The sequence below is a fragment of the Lampetra fluviatilis genome, chromosome 36 (assembly GCF_964198595.1).
Source record: "Lampetra fluviatilis chromosome 36, kcLamFluv1.1, whole genome shotgun sequence".
In the NCBI taxonomy this organism is placed as follows: domain Eukaryota; kingdom Metazoa; phylum Chordata; class Hyperoartia; order Petromyzontiformes; family Petromyzontidae; genus Lampetra; species Lampetra fluviatilis.
The window spans coordinates 9,318,740-9,335,813 of record NC_136310.1 but is presented as its reverse complement, the minus strand read 5'-3'; the positions used below and the strand labels follow the sequence as shown (position 1 = coordinate 9,335,813).

The 17,074-nt window shown below is 53.3% G+C and overlaps 2 protein-coding genes across 3 annotated transcripts in view; one reads left to right on the top strand and one right to left on the bottom strand.

The window, feature by feature from the left end:
• LOC144945087 (uncharacterized) overlaps positions 1 to 7,060 on the top strand; it is a 31,712-nt gene extending 24,652 nt beyond the window's left edge. The window contains exons 5-8 of the mRNA XM_078873330.1: positions 1,176 to 1,269; positions 1,891 to 1,994; positions 3,343 to 3,444; positions 4,103 to 7,060. Coding sequence (XP_078729456.1) covers positions 1,176 to 1,269; positions 1,891 to 1,994; positions 3,343 to 3,444; positions 4,103 to 4,170 — 368 coding nt within the window. The 3' untranslated portion in view covers positions 4,171 to 7,060. The remainder of the gene's footprint in view (positions 1 to 1,175; positions 1,270 to 1,890; positions 1,995 to 3,342; positions 3,445 to 4,102) is intronic.
• Positions 7,061 to 9,145: 2,085 nt separating this feature from the next.
• Positions 9,146 to 17,074, bottom strand: part of LOC144945098 (uncharacterized) — a 28,872-nt gene continuing 20,943 nt past the window's right edge. For both annotated transcript variants that reach the window (XM_078873356.1, XM_078873355.1), the window contains exons 2-4: positions 16,541 to 16,696; positions 15,941 to 16,071; positions 9,146 to 11,937 (exon numbers count right to left, since the gene is read on the bottom strand). In XM_078873356.1, the coding sequence (XP_078729482.1) occupies positions 10,441 to 11,937; positions 15,941 to 16,071; positions 16,541 to 16,577 (1,665 nt within the window). In that variant the 5' untranslated portion in view covers positions 16,578 to 16,696 and the 3' untranslated portion in view covers positions 9,146 to 10,440. The remainder of the gene's footprint in view (positions 11,938 to 15,940; positions 16,072 to 16,540; positions 16,697 to 17,074) is intronic.

Below are 17,074 nucleotides of genomic sequence, written 5' to 3'. Positions count from 1 at the left end.
ATTGAAGGTGGAGTGGTTACCAGCCCCTCGCACCCGTCCAGAGACCCCGTTTAGCCACTGTGGTAGTCACAGACGCCATGAGGGGAGAGGCCAATCGGCATTGGCCCTCCTCCCATAGCACTGTCCATGACAGAGTTGCCCGTCCGGCACCGCAAGGAGGTACGGGGTTGTTTTGCCGGACTTGCGCAAAAGCACAAAAACTGCTCCCATCACACACACACGCGCTCACAAACACGCCCACACACACGCCCACGCACACATACAAACAAGCCTACATACGCACGCGCACAGCTTCGGGCGTATTCTCTGCGCAAATACTTCGCCCGTGGTGTCATTCGGTCCAAATGTTCTATATTTAGATTTAAAACATCCACAGAAAATGACACAGCAGCAGCAGCGGCAGCAGCAGCGGCAGCAGCAGCAGCGGCAGCAGCGGCAGCAGCAGCGGCAGCAGCAGCAGCAGCGTGCATACCGGTTGCCGCACAGGGACAGCTGCCACTGGGGGGGGGAGGGGGCGCCCTCTCACGAAACGATAAGAACGTGAGGCGTGCGCCGTAGGCGGCCTTCTCGTAGTGCCGCGTGCGGGCGACCCGACGAGGTGGCGGGGGGGAGGAGGGAGTTGAGGAGGAGGGGGTAGGAGGTGGGGGGGAAGAGGTGGGAGGAGGAGGAGAGGGAGGAGGTGGGGGGGAGGAGGGAGGTTGGAGAGCTGCCAAACGCTAAACTATTTTTTTTTATTCTCCCAGGTAAGACCCACTGTAGCTATTTTAGCTCACCGAAGTGACTAATCGTCATCACGTGGGAATTTCCAGCAGCCACGTAGCTCGACGCTGACTCGAACCGTGGAGGGGAAGACCCAGATGAGCCGGAGAAAAACCCACGTGACCACGGGGAGTGAAAAAGAGAGAGATGCAGATTCCAAATATACAGCAGCAGCAGCAGCAGGCATCAGGGTCGGGATCGAACCCACGACCTCCTGCATACCGGGCGAGGGAGTTAACATTTTGCTGCGTGGCACCACCACACTGGCATCGAGCTCCTGGAGCACATCGCTGCTGCTGCTGCTGCCATCATCGGGGGCGAGAGTAGAATGGTCCCTCGTAACCACCAACTCTCGTGACTTGCAAGCCCTCATCCTGACATTTAACCTCCCAATCTTCGTCTCCCACCATGTACAGGTTCCGCCGTCATGGACACGCGGTGCTCCGCGTGCCCTCCCGACTTCTTCTCCAACGAGACGTCGGCAACCCAGACGTGCCGACCCCACACGCGGTACGCAGCATGCACCGACAACAACAACAATAATAATAGCGGCCGCCATTCGCCACTAAGTGGCGGTGACGTCACCACGGCGCCTGTGCCAGGCCAGGTGCACTCCGAGGCCACGTGAAGTGTCGAAGGTGCCATGGGTTGACTAAGATTACTGGCAGATGCACACCAGCTGTGCTCCCCACTGTGCCAAATTGCTGCATTTTAGCCGCCCGGCGCTCCGCTCGTTGTTGTGAGCGTCGCTCCTCCGCTCTCCGTTGTTGCTGGAGGGCGACTGCCTCCAACTGCCCAGTAGCATCCTGCACGAGCCTCCTCCATAGAGGCCGATCTTGACACCGCTGGTAGCAGTCATCCGGAAGTCCCCTCAGCTGCGGATCCTTCCCTACCGCATCAGCTCCATCTCCACTACCAGCCCGTGTCGTGAGAGATGGGGTCCCGATTTCATCCCCTGCACTAGCGCTCAGGTCCTCCCATCCCAGGTGCGGTCCGGCCTGTCCCTCCCTCCCTCCCCCTTCCTCGTCGTCCTCCTCTTAGTGTCGCGTCCTTCTTGTCGCGCCCCCCCCCCCCCCCCGAATCCCACGGGCCCCCACCCAACTGTCCCCCACCGCCACCAACCCATCCCAGGTGCGACCGAGACGGCCGTCTGACCACCGCCAACGGCACGGCCACGCGCGACAGCGAGTGCGGGGCCCGCACCCTGGACCCCGCGAGAGACGACGAGCGGCCTGGTGGGTACAGCGGGGTGGGGGGGAGGGGGGTTAAGGTGGCTAGGAGATGTTAACTACCTCGCCTGGTATATTTTATTTTTATTTTACTTTTATTAATTTAAAAAAAAAAATTACCTACATGACTTTTTTTTTTTATTTAAAGCTTTCGTGACTGCAGGGATTCATCTTTTTGGTTCTTTCGGTAAAGTCACGTAGAAGGGAAGTAATAAAATAATAAAAATAAAACATAATAAAATAATATAAAATAATATAATATAATAATATAAAATAATATAATAATATAATATAATATATTTTATTATGTTTTATTTGTATTATTTTATTACTTCCCTTCTACGTGACTTTACCGAAAAAACCCAAGAGTATGAATCCTTGCAGTCACGAAAGCTTCAAATCTAGAATTAATACAGGAGGTCGTCGGTTCGATCCCCGACCCCTGACGCCTGTTGTACACTTGGAGTTTAGCGGTGTCTCTCTCCCCCCCCGTCCCCCCCGACATTCAGAATCAGCGTCACGCATTTAGAGTCATTTGGCTGCTTTACATTGCTCCGTGAAAGGTCACTCGGTTGAACTATCATTTGTGGTGGCCAGGTCTCTTCTATAAATAGAAGCTACATAGCTCCGTGGGGCCTTGCCCGGTAAAAACAAAAACACTTTAAGAGTTTACTCTCAGACGGAACCAGCCAAACATACGAGTGTACCACCACCATCACCACTCTCTCCTGAAGAGAGAGAGTGGTGGTGGTGGTGGGAGCCGCGGTTTGGGCATTTTCTCCCTCTCACTGAAAACAAACCCCTCCCCCCGTGTCCGTGCGCGGGGAGCGCACCGTGCTAACCGCGTGAGGAGCGGTGCGCTCACCAACACTGAACCAGTCCTGGGTCTTGCCTAGGTAGACTCGGCCTCAAATGAGCACCTGGTGCGTTGCGTAAACATCACCGCTGCGGAGACAAAGGCGGTCATGCGTGGAGGTTCTGGCTACACCGACCCCTCCGTGTGCCGTGCCGACCTTCATAGGTGCTACCCGCTCACAGCGCTCGCCCCAACAGTCTGTTGAGGCTGTTGGGGCGAGCGCATTCTGTTCATGCTGCACGGTGGAGGGCGTGGGGGGAGGATCTTTGTCTGAGATGCCATTCACATAGCGCGTGAATCATTGATGTGTTCGATATTGACGTGTGTGTTGGAGGCCACACACGCCAGCACGGCGGTGCTATTGCGTGGCGACGACGTGAACTGTGCTCTCTCACCGCTGCCAACGCAGCAATAGCAGCGGGTTAGCATCCTCACCGCGTCGTTTCTGACCCCCCCACCACCACCCCCCACCACCACCCCCCACCACCACCCGAGTAGGAGCAGTCGAGGTCGGCCACATACACTGGATCGTGCCCCTCTCTGTGGCCATCTTCTTCACGGTCATCTTCGCCTGCTGCTTTGATTGCTACAAGCGCAAAGGTCAGAAGCGATGCCAACCCTCCCGCCCCCCCCAACCCGTGCCCCCCCCCCCCCCCAAGTGCCCCCGCAGGTCACAGCGGGCGTTTAAGATCCCGTGACGTCATTTATCGTGTGTCAACAATGGGCGCCACGGTGGAGAGATGTTAACTACCTCGCCTGGTATGCAGGAGTTTCGATTTAAAGCTTTCGTAACTGCAGGGATGATTCTTCTTGGTTCTTTCAGTAAAGTCACGTAGAATAGAAATCATAAAATAAAAATATTATTTTATTTTATTATGTTTTATTTTTATTATTTCCCTTCTACGTGACTTTACCGAAAGAACCAAGAAGATGGTATGCAGGAGGTCGTGGATTCAATCTTTCCCCTGGCGCCCACCGTTTATTTCGAGTTTGTGTGTCGTCGCGCAGAGAGGCGCCCCCCCCCCCCGCCGCAGGGGTTCGCCAATGTTTCGACGGCGGCACTGGCAAACAACAATTACCCACAGCTCTGTGGGATTCGACCCTGGGCCCCGCCGGTGACGTGGCCGCGAGACGCTCCGGCTTGAAGGGAACGTCGCGACGGGAGCACCCCGGCCCCTGTGACGTCACGCGCGTCGCTCCGTGACCCTGACACCCTCCCCCCCACCCCCCCCCCCCCTCCCGGTGTGGCTCCCAACAGAACCCAACAACCGCTTCCAAGCAAACGTCATCCAAGTTGGGAACGGCAACACGGTGGTGCACGGCTAGATGCAGCCCTTGGCGTACCACTGAGCCGCCTCGCAACACACACACGCGGCGGACGGTCGCGCACAGGGCTGAGCGAGGATTCCCTTTGCTTGTAAATTATAAGAATAATAAGTGTTTTTTTTAATTATTGAGCAATGTGCGGGACCGATACATCACGCCGTGACGCACGTGCGCACCGTCAACACAAGCCAAAGCGGTTATGAAAAGCGGGGGGGGGGGGGGGGATAGATGGGGAACAGGCTTGCTGCCCCAAACTCAAACCTGTCAACCCACACGGTTTACCCTGTATTCTTGTACAGGCAAATTGAGTTTTCAGGTCCATCATACTGCGTACAGCCGTTTCAATACGGGCAAAAAAAAAGGTCTATTTGTTTGTGTTTCTCCCTTGTGATGGGACTTTGGAGGATGATCGTGTAGATTTATAAGGGCACAGGGTGGCCAATATGGTCTGAGTTAGTCTGTAATAAGGTCGGCACTGATAAGGGGTTGACAGGTATTTAAGGACGGATGTATATATGTGTGTATATGAAAATGTATATCTTTATTTTTTTTATTGAAGAATCTTTATTTTAGGCGAATGGGTTGTCCGTGAAGGTTGCCCGTGAAGGTTGCCCAGGAACCAACAGACACAGGATGCAAGGCAGCAACCCCCAGGTAGTTGCCCAAGCTCTGCAGTCCTACGTAATATAGTGAATTAACAAGCTCGTTTATGGGTGTTGCAGGAAACCCATTCTTCCCATCTTTCTCGGTACTCCTCCAATTGGTACCAAGACGGTGGTCATCGCACCGCGCGCTTTCAGATGCGCTTCTGCGGCCGTCTGGAACGCCGCTCTGCCTTCTGATATTAGGCAACACTTTTAAATCGAGGTTGAAAACTCAATTCTTTCGAGCTGATTGTGTTTCTTTCTAATATTACAGTAATATAGGCCACCACAGTGGCGAGATGTTAGCTACCTCGCCTGGTATACAGGTCATGGGGTTGGATCCCGACCCTGACGCCTGTATATTTGGAGTTTGCCTGTTCTCCCCGTGGCCACGTGGATTTTTCTCCGGGTCCTTCACTTTTTCCCTCCACAGTTCGAAACATGCCGTTTGAGGGTATTTGGCTTCGAAACATTTCCACACGATGATCAGCCACTTCGATGAGCGATCATTTGTGGCCAGGTCGCTTCTGTAAAAGAACTACATACAGTGAGGGATAAAAGTATTTGATCCCCTGCTGATTTTGTACGTTTGCCCACTGACAAAGAAATGATCAGTTTATAATTTTAATGGTAGGTTTATTTGAACAGTGAGAGACCCGTGAATTTCACGCACTTTTCAACAGATACCACTGTATCTATATATTTTTTCACTGTAATTATTAATGATGAAAGATGTACATAGGCGCGGTATTTTCATTGTTTAAGCTGCATGCAGTGTCAAATGTGCCGTATATATTTAACACTGAAATGAAGCAAAGCGACTTTTCTTGTCACGCGACACGGTGCCGCCGATCGCCGGACTGGGTTACAGCCTTTGGAGCGGTTTTGCCGGATCGACCCGGGGACCGCCAGATATTGGAAGCAGCCGGATACTCAACTGAATTCATTTCAACAAATCACACAGGATTATCGCACTTGTTTTTTTTTTTTAAACGTGGGCGTATTGGCGGTACACCGGTGCCTCGTGAAACAGCGCGACGATGTCGCTGCCTCTTCTTGGTTCTTTCGGTAAAGTCACGTAGAAGGGAAATAATAAAATAATAAAAATAAAACATAATAAAATAATTCTCACGACGTTTCGGCCACAACGCAAGCAGCCGTCCTCAGGTGAAGAACAGGTCTGTCGTAAAGACAGCGTCTGAATGGGCACCACCAGGCTTGGCAGCGTATATTTAAGCTGGGTTGGAGGGGGAAGGGCGCCTTGACAAAGGAATTTGCATATCAAGAGGAATTTAGCATATTTATGGGAAATGCAGATATGGGATTAGTCACTACTTGTGGAATGCGTAGGTGGGGGGGGGGGTTTCAAAGTCATATTATGCCCGTGCATTATGCAGTATGCGGGATTAGCAGCATCAAAGGGAGGGAGTAGGGTTAGCAGTAATGGAGGGAAGGAATTTTAATAGTAAGGAGCTGCCCCCCCCCCCCCCCCCTCGAGCGAGCTGCAGGACCCGCCATGGGAAGTTGCCACTTGGATTGAACAGCCGCTTTCCCCTTCACTCGAGCACGCGGTGGTGGCACCACCACGAGCCGTAATCTTGAGCAGCCAAACGTCCGCCAAGGGATCATTCCGGGAATGGATCGAGGGACCGTCCCGACCGAGTCTCGGGCACGAGTCAAATCCTGCTTTTGGAACACGGAGCAGCCAATCGTCGTCAGGCTGGGTGCTGCTGCTGCTAAACGGCAACAGGCTGTGAAGCTTTGTGTTCAGAGGTTCCGACTGCTTCGATATGACGAGAACAAATGTTGAAGTACCTCCACCACCACCAACCCCGGAAAAGTTTTCTTACCGGGGTTTTGAATCGCGTGAAATAAATTACGATTAAAAAAACATTAGATAATTTTATTTTTAGACCTCGCACTGCCGGTGTAGTGCCAATACGTTCAAATTTCCAAAGATTTCCATGGTTGATGTGAATGCACAATGAGTCAATTCTCTTTTGAAATCAATGTCAGGACTTTTTTTTTCAAACCATCACGCGGCGTCATCTTTGAATGTTCGTCAGTTGTTGTTTTCCCCCCTCCCCGATCCAAATTATGTTTTAAGATGTCTCGATCGCGTTTTGAAAAGACGAAACAATTCATAGGAATGATAATCAAAATATTCAACGGAAAGAATTAACAATTTGAAATATTTTAACGGCCAGTGTTCAAATGAATGGGAATAAACCCCCTCGGTGTCTCGAGTCGTGATTTCTCCTCGAGTCGTGATTTCTCCTCGACCCGATCGGTTCCCGTGGCATGATGGGCGTCTTCCCCCCGTAGAGGTGAGCTCATCACGTGACGCGGTCATTGTGACCTCGGTGTGGTCAAGGCGAGACCAACGGCCGTCAAATGTCTCCCGCATGCTCGTGCTGCGGTTGCAGGAAGATCGAGAATATTGGCAGGACAGTGAGCGGGTGGGTGAGCGGGTGGGTGGGTGAGTGGGTGGGTGAATGGGTGGGTGAGTGAGGTGAGTGGGTGAGTGAGGTGAGCAGGTGGGTGAGGTGAGTGGGTGGGTGAGTGAGGTGAGTGGGTGAGTGGGTGGGTGAGTTGGTGGTTGAGCGGGTGAGTGAGGTGAGTGGGTGGGTGAGTGGGTGGGTGAGGTGAGCGGGTGGGTGAGCGGGTGGGTGAGCGGGTGGGTGAGCGGGTGAGTGGGTGGATGAGGTGAGTGGGTGGGTGAGGTGAGTGGGTGGGTGAGTGAGGTGAGTGAGTTGAGTGGGTGAGTGAGGTGAGTGGGTGAGGTGGGTGGGTGAGCGGGTGAGTGGGTGGGTGAGGTGAGTGGGTGGGTGAGGTGAGTGAGTGGGAGAGTGAGGTGAGTGGGTGAGTGAGGTGGGTGGGTGAGCGGGTGGGTGAGTGAAGTGAGGTGAGTGGGTGAGTGAGGTGGGTGTGCAGGTGGGTGAGCGGGTGGGTGGGTGAGTGAAGTGAGTGGGTGAGTGAGGTGAGTGAGGTGGGTGAGCAGGTGGGTGAGCGGGTGGGTGGGTGAGTGAAGTGAGTGGGTGAGTGAGGTGAGTGGGTGAGTGAGGTGAGTGGGTGAGTGAGGTGGGTGAGCAGGTGGGTAGCGCCCTGGGTTTTTTCCGTCACCTCCCGCCAGCGGGTCTTCCAACACTTCACGTGGCCTCAAGGTGCACCTAGCATGCAGCCGAGCACAAACATCAACGGAGCTCAAAGCCGTCGGGCAAGAACACGAGCGGCCTTTAAAAGGACAGACATTTAAATCGGGGGCGTTTTTTGGTGCAATAGCCCTCAAAACAGAGACGCCGGTGGAGAGGCAGAGAGGATGGGGCCTTATTATGGTTAGGTTTTATAACTCGTTACCCCCTCCCACGACGAGGGTGAAGGCGCCACAAGCATTAAAGCGGCCCCAAGGGACCGTCCTTAAATGACGTCACGCACCTGGGGGGGGGGGGGTCAGACATGTGTGACGATGTGTGACGGGGGGGGGTGTTTGAGAAATGTGACATCACATCAAAATGCGCAACTTTAAATAAATATAGACAACACGTTCTACTTGATAAAATATACTTTTTAATAAATGTTTTCTCCTACATCAGAGTGCAGCGCCACATTAAATAGGCACTACAATGCCAATAGTTTAAGGCGATTTGAAGCATGTTTTATTTTTAAAATGGAAATATGGTTTGGGGGGGGGGGCAGAGCTTTGTGACGTCATATTTGAGGGGGGGTTTGACTTTTTGTGACGCCGTGTGACGAGGGGGGGGGTCAAAAATCGTCCAAAATCGCGTGACGTCATTTATGGACGACCCCCAACCGGCGCTGTCAACAATTGTCCAAGCGGGCGCTGCCTTGATTTTACCCGTGTCAAAATGAAAGCCCTTGCAATGTTTGCCCTCTGCTGCTTTCATGAGAACCCGAACACAGCCCAACGGACACAGGAGGAGGTCGGAACGTCGCTTGAGTCCGGTGTCTGTGTGCTGCTTATTCATTGGCCACTCCAGGAACTCAATCAAGGCCAACTCGACATAGCGGAGGGTCCAGGTGCCGGTAACATGTCGCTGTTCAGCGCCAAAGTCAAGCTACGTCCCCAAATCCAACTGGGGGTGGCTGGGTTTGTGGTTGAGTGGTTGAACTACAAAGCCATTACAGTCACCCTGTGCCCCCCCCCCCCACAACACACACAAAGCTGTACCCCCCACAAGACACCCTGTACCCCCCCCACCCTATACCACATAGAAGCACCGTGCCCCCCATAACACACCAGTCACCCTGTGCCCCCGACCCCACACAACACAGGCATCCTGTGCCCACCCCCCCACAACCAACAAATGCTGTCACCCCCACAAGGCACCCTGTGCCCCCACCCTATACCACATAGAAGCACCTAGCCCCCCACAACACACCACACACAGGCGGCCCCATGTCCCAGAACCCATTAAAATCTAGCTCGGAAAATAATGGCTCACGCGAGGCTGCCCGAGCGAGGCCTTCACACCACCAGCGGCTGCTTGGCCTCGAGCACGTCAGGAGAAGCAGGCCGGGCCCGGGTCGACGGGGCCCGGGTACTTGGTGTGGTGTGTCAACATCGTCATGCAGGAGTCGAGGTGCAACGAGACGTTGGCTTTTGCCTGCTGGCTAATGACTAATACAAAACCACCATCGCAGGAGCTATCGGAGAGTGTGTAGACCCGCAGATTATTAGCATTCCATTGGTTTAACATAAAAGAATCCTCGCCCAGTCTCCTTTTCCTAGGATCAGCAGGCAGTGAGTCTTGCTGTCATCGACCAATTGGTGGTTTCCCCGCATTGGGAAGTTGACTGGTTACATGGCACGCGTGTGTCTGCGTGTGCGGGGAGCGGAAACGCAGTGGTTAGCGCATTGCGCGACAAACCCAGTGACTAGGGTTCGATTCCCGCTCAAGGCCATCATCGATGATATCTAAACAAGTTCTGGGCCTCCTCTAGGTCGACTCAGCCTTAAATAAGTACCTGGTGCAGTGTGTTAATTATCAGCACTGGTTAGACAAAGGCGGCCGGGCGCAGTGCTGGCCGACCACCCCATTCGTATGCTGTGCCGGCCTTCATAGGTGCTGTTTGTGAACAAAACTTGTCCCAACAGTTTGTTAAGGCTACACAGGAGATGTTTGTATTTAGAGCGAGAGTGTCGCAGTTAGTGCGCTGCACCACGAACCTGGCAACCCGAGTTCGATTGATGCTCACGGCCAATAGCAGTAACAATTATCTGAACCGGTCCTGGGCATCCCCTAGGTCTACTCGGCCTCAAATGAGTACTTGGCATGGTGTGTAAACACCGCCATGCAGGAGACAAAGGTGGTCAGGCGTGGTGCTGGCCATCCAACCCCTCATGTGCCCTGTCGGCCTTCATAGGCTCTTCCAACTAACAGCTCTTTCCCCAACAGTCTGTCATCCGTTCGGAACAGGGCCCCGAACGGACAGGGCGACGAGGCGGTGGAGGTGAGACCTCCTTCGAGACCTCCATGCACCGCCGTCACGGGAGGGAAGAGGGGACTGCAGCAGCAGCAGCGAACTCTCATCGTGAACGGAACAGGAACGCACGCTCCAGTTATTCACACAGAGAGATCCTGCCACAGTCAAGAGCGAGAAGAATTCAGGGCACCATCGGTTGCATAGTCTTGCACAAGTCAGGAGGAGAATCGGCAACAACAGCATCAGCTGATGCTGCTGTTGCTGATGATAACGAGAGCATTTTCGGTTTCACTTCTTCACAGTCCGGGCCCTCCTCCTCTTGCTCCTTCTGCTGTTCTCCCGGCCGCCCGCTGCTGCCTTGGTCCATCACCCGCCTACGCTTGCACACTCGCAGGCCGCTCTTCGCGTCCGCCTCCAGGGGCACTGAACGGTGAGAAAGTATCGGGTTGCTCAACCTGCTGTCGTTGAGGAGGGGCATCCGCTCACGGCGCGAATCCATCTCGTGCTGGCAGGTCTTTGTGACGTTATCAGCATCTGACTCGCTCACGCAGAGACCGTGGGCCATGGCGGCCACCCCGGCTTCAATCACTTGTTCCAGCTCCACCATGGAGAGGCCCGGCTCCGCGGGTCGGTGGTCCACAAGCCGGCCCAGCAGCGCCACGGTGAGGGGGCCTGACGGCCGAAGCCTTCGCCACCAGTCGGACTCGACGTTTACGGACGAACACGATGCAGAGTCGACGGGGCCCAGGTCGACGGGGCCCGGGTCGACAGGCCTTGGGTTGCTCCTGATGTGCTCGAGGCAATGCAGCCGCTGGTGGCGTGAATTCTTCTCTCTCATGCAGGCACGCATGATGCTGCGAGCGTTCTCATTGCTCACGCCGAGGAGGCGGGCCATGGCATTCTTGGCCCTCATCACGCGCTTCAGCTCGTTCATGGAGAGGCCCGGCTCTGTGGGTCGGCGGGCCACAAGCCGATCCAGCAGCGCCACCGAGGGGAGGAACGGGTTGCCCTTGACGTCTACGGACGAACGCGACGTGGGGACGCCCGGGTCGACAGGGCCCGGGTCGACAGGGCCCGGGTCGACAGGTCCCGTGTCGACGGGGCCCGTGTCGACGGGGCCCGGGTCGACGGGGCCCGGTTTGACAGGGCCCGGGTTGCTCCTCCTGACGTGGCCGAGGTGAAGCAGCTGCTGGCAGCGCGACTCCCTCTCGCGCTGGCAAGCTTGCACGATGGGGAGAGAGTCCTGTGTGCTCATGCCGAGGCCGCGGCCCACGGCAGCCGGCCCGGCCTCCGTCACACACTCCAGCTGCTCCGTGGAGAGGCCCAGCTCCACGGTCTGGCCGCCCGCGAGCTGACCCAGCAGCGCCGCGTCGAGGGTGCCCGACGGCCGAAGCTCCGGCCGGCGGTCGCCCTCGGCGGGGCCCGGGTCGACGACGGGCGGAGGGTGGGGGGGGCGGCCGTCCGCGACGTCGTCGGCGGCGGCAACCTTCCGGGAGCAGTCCCCGCGGAGTTGGCGGTCGTGGTCCTCGGCACGGCGGTACAGGGCGACGAAGGAGTGGACGTCTCGGAGCTGCTGGCGGCTGTCCAGGACGCGGCCGCATGCCCCGGACACGAGTTCGGCGGCCTCCTCGCCGCCCAGCCAGCGTGCGAGCTCCTCCGGTTGCTCCTCCGCCACCGCCTGGGTCCGAACACAAAGATCCCCCCGTGTAGGCTTTAGCAGACTATTGGGGCGAATGCACTTTGCAAGTAACACCGAAACCAGAGATAGACAAGCAAGCAGCATGCGCACGGCACGCATACAAGGCACACACGGGGCACGCACGCACGCACACGTAGCGCGCACAGGACACGCAGCACATGTGTGACACAAAATACACACATACGTAGTACATACACACATAGCACGCCAGAACACACACAAAGCACATAGGGACGCACACAACACGCACAGACATAGTACACACATATACAGCGCGCGCACACATCAGACAGTCAAAACACACACAATGGATGAACGCGTACACATAACATAACAACCTTTAGATTTGAAGCTTTCGTGACTGCAATGATTCATATTCTCAGGTTTTTTCGGTAAAGTCACGTAGGTAAAAACATTAAAATTAATGAAAGTAAAATAAAACAAAACAAAATAAAATTCACGACGTTTCGGAGGCAACACAAGTCTCCGTCATCAGGTGGGACCGTCACAGCCGAATTAGCTGCATCAAGTGAAGCAATGATTCAAGATGTAATCCCTTATAAGCAAGTTGAAGGGAGGTGGAGAGGGGGGGGGGAGAGCTTATCAGGCTGTGGTAGCCAATGAATGGAAACGTATCGGGAGGGAGGAGGAGCGGTGATCAAAGACTGCACGCAGTGCTCAACACAATGAATGGAGACGTGTCGGGACGGAGGGCGAGCGGCGATCAAAGACTGCACGCAGTGCTCAACACAATGATTGGAGACGCGCCGGGACGGAGGGCGAGCGGTGATCAAAGACATCACGTAGTGCTCAACACAGTGTTTAACAGTAATCTCTTCATTGTTCTTTGATCACCGCTCGCCACGTTTCCATTCATTGTGTTGAGCACTACGTGATGTCTTTGATCACCGCTCGCCCTCCGTCCCGGCGCGTCTCCATTCATTGTGTTGAGCACTGCGTGCAGTCTTTGATCGCCGCTCGCCCTCCGTCCCGACACGTCTCCATTCATTGTGTTGAGCACTGCGTGCAGTCTTTGATCACCGCTCCTCCTCCCTCCCGATACGTTTCCATTCATTGGCTACCACAGCCTGATAAGCTCTCCCCCCCCCCTCTCCACCTCCCTTCAACTTGCTTATAAGGGATTACATCTTGAATCATTGCTTCACTTGATGCAGCTAATTCGGCTGTGACGGTCCCACCTGATGACGGAGACTTGTGTTGCCTCCGAAACGTCGTGAATTTTATTTTGTTTTGTTTTATTTTACTTTCATTAATTTTAATGTTTTTACCTACGTGACTTTACCGAAAAAACCTGAGAATATAACAACCTTTGTTCACCAATAAGTGGCGGTGACATCACCACGGCACATGTGCCTTATTAGGTGTTAACTGTCTTTGCTTTAGCTACCTGGTGCTCTGTTCATTGTTGTGAGCATCGCTCCTCTGCCCTCTGTTGTTGCTGGAGGGCGACTGCCTCCAACTCCCCCACAGCATCGTTCCCGAACCTCCTTCACAGAGGCCGATCTTGACACTGCTGGTACCAATCATGGGCAAGTCCACTCAGCTCCACATCCTTCTGTACCACATCATTCCATTTCTTCTTGAACCCGTGCCGTGCCCGTTTAGCCCCCTCTAGCCGGCCGAACAGAAGCTGCTTGGGCATGCGGTGGCTGGGTATGCGGGCTACGTAACCCAGCCAACGCAGCCTCACTTACCGGGGTAGCTCACTGATGGTACTGTGTCCAGCTCTTTCCAGGATATGTGAACTCCTCACACAATCTCGTCTGGTTAAACCCAGAATGGATCATAGGAAGGCTAGCCTGAATGTGTTCAAAGTGCAGATATATATTCTTGGTTCTTTCGGTAAAGTCACGTAGAAGGGAAATAATAAAATAGAAAACAATAAAAAATGCAATAACACCTGATGATGATTGCTTGTGTTGCAGTCGAAACGTCGTGAGAATTTTAATTATTTTATTATTTCCCTTCTACGTGACTTTACCGAAAGAACCAAGAATATGAATCCCTGCAGTCACGGAAGCTTTAAATCAAGTGCAGATATTCCATTAGGGGGGGTCCACGTTTAGAAAGCATAGAAAAGGGAGGGTTTAACTGTGCCCGAGATGATCCAGACCCTTGTAAGGAGTGAGAGGCCAGGTAGCTTCCACACAGCGTTACGCAGCTGGATGAATCCCGCTCGACTGATTCGGAGTGAGACCTTGGCCACCAAACCGGAGCTGGTCATAAGCACACTGCCCAAGTATGGAAGCTTCTCCACAATTGGCCCCATCACTCAAGGTTGCGTTGCAGAAGAGGAGCATTTGATGGCATAAAATAGTGAGGCCGGTGCTTTGTTTTTGTGAGGATGACAGTGAGACCCCCAATCTCTTAGTAGCATGCTCCAGGTGCAGCAGTAGCATCGCCAACTCCTTCTCAGAGTAGGCAACCATCACAAGATCATGCACAAACAAATGATTGACCAATTGGGAGCCATCCAATGCCCACACCCGGGCATCGATCAGCCTCCCATTATATCTATACCAAATGGGAATTCCACAGGTACATCCATGGAAGGCTTCTCAAACTACATAGTCAAAAACAAACTTAAATACTGTAGGGGCCAAAGGACATCCTTGTCGAACACAGAATCAGAATACTTATTTATACTGGAGGTATAAAGCTCGTTTTCACCGATGTCCAGTAGAGGCAGATCAGAATGTTAAACCAAAAAATAATACAAACAACCGATAGGAGTGCAAAGCATAGGAAAAGTAAACAAATCACATATAAAATACAAATACACTATTTTCATCTTACCAGGTAAAGCCTACCGAGCTATTAACTTGTTTTTCATTTGTGACCTGGCCACAAATGATGGCATAATCAAGTGGCTTATCACGTGTAAATTTATAGGAGCTAAAAAAAACGAAATAATCTAAATGCAAGCTTCTGTGGAGGGAAAAACTGGAGGACCTGGAGAAAAAATCCACGTGACCACGGGGAGAACATGCAAACTCCAAATATAGAGGCGTCAGGGTCGCGTTCGAACCCCAGACCTCCTGCATACCAGGCGAGGAAGATAATATCATACCACCGCTCCCTTAAATAAATAACTTAAATAAGTTCAAATTGCATCAGCACATCGAGGTGATCATAAAATGGCTCTGACAGCCGGCCATGCACCTTTACCCCGGGCCTGCCCGCCATAATGAAGGTCCTTAATGATTGTGAGCAGATGGTCTGAGACACCAAAAACACAAAGAATAACCCAGAGCGGTGGCCTATTTATGGTATCATAGGCTTTGACCAAGATCAATAAAGCAGAGATGTAGGTGCTGTTGATATTCTCTACACCTCTACTGGTGCATACGGACACTGATGGAGATACCCCGGTAGTTGTTGCAATCAGTGCGTTCCCCCTTTAAAAAAATTGGGACCACCAGGGCATCCTTCCAATCCTGCGGAACCCATTATGTTGACCAGATGGTTATAATGATGTCCTATAGGGCAGTCTACACACACACACAACACCCACCCCTTAGCCGTTTTGCTTGGGAGGTCATCTTTCCCCGGTGCTATAGCTGGTTTCAACCTCCGGATTGCCCTTTGCACTTCCTCAAAATGGTGACACATCAGCCAACCACTCTCACAAGGAGCGGCTACCTCCTCCAATATTTGAGGCACAGCACAAAAGTACAAAAACACCAGGTACACACGTACACACGCGATACAAGTAGTAGCTATAGAATTGTACGGCATGATACAAGAGAAAGATCCACCGTGCAGCCTTAAACAGACTGCTGGGGCAAGTGCTGTTGGTGAGCACCTATTAACACCAGGAACGGCACTCGAAGTGGTGAGTGGCCAACATTATTCCCATTTTCCTTTGGCTCCCCCCACCAATGCTGATGTTTACACACCACGCCGAGCCTGAATCTAAAACCGAGGCGATCTCCATCAGCGTGCGTGGGTGAGCACGTACGCGCAGCTGCAAGTCGGATAGGTTGATGATGAGTCCAAGGTCTCTGTGCAGCATCCGGGCCACCTTTTCGCTCTGGGATAGCGGCCCCCCATCCGTCTCCACCTCGTCGTCCACACCTGCAGGGGTCACACCTGCAGGGGTCACAGGGGGGTCACAGGGGGGTCGCAAAGGTTGTTTTTTTTTACATACAAAGTTGCTGAGTGCAATTCCAAGGCCCATAATGTAAAATGGCCAGCGCCACACAAAAACACCATGACATTTTTCAATAGGTAAGAGTTAATGGGTCTATTAAATCGGGCAAGGTTATTGGTCATGTAAACTATGGAGGGAAAAAAAAGAGACGATGGGGGAGGGAATTCCAGAGGGAATTCCAGAGTGGAGCAGAGCGATCGAGAAAGCGGTAAGAGAAGTGTATTGTGGCGAGTGGGTGAGTGCATGAGCGAGTGGGTGAGTGTGTAGTTGTGACCTGCAGTGTGGCAGTGGTTGTGTTGTTTTTGTGGTTGTTGTGGTTCAGGAGGCGTGTCCCATCGTTTCACCAGCTCTGCGTAATGCGTCGTGCCCTCTGTGCGCTATAATTGTGTTGTTGCTGCTGCTACTCACGGGGCCGGTCCCATCGCTCTCCCGGCTGCAACAGCATGAGGCGCGAGTTCTTGTCCAGCAGCTGCAGGTACTCATCATCATCGACGATGGTGCCATCCTCCTCCAGCACCACCTCCACCTTGTCCGGAGCCGCATTCAGAGACAGCTTCACGCAGCCTTGTGGGGAGACACACAACAATTGGCGGTCGCCACTAAGTGACAGTGACATCACCGTGGTGCTTGTGTCAGGCCGGGCGCACCTTGAGACCAACTTATGTCTCAAAGGCTCACTGATAGGTCATGGGTACAGACCCAGGTGTCACGGGTTGACCGAGATGACAAGCAGATGCTCCACCTGTGCCAGCTTGCTGGATGGCGACTACCTCCAACTGTCCAGTAGCCTCAAAAGGTGCACTTAGCGTGCCACTGCCAGGCTGTCAAAAGCGAACAATGTTGGTAACCCAGTTCACTATTGCAAAACGAGGCTATCCTGGCCTCTTAAGAGCTCTCACCTTGGTTAAACTGTAACGCTGCTTACAGATAAGTTGATAATGA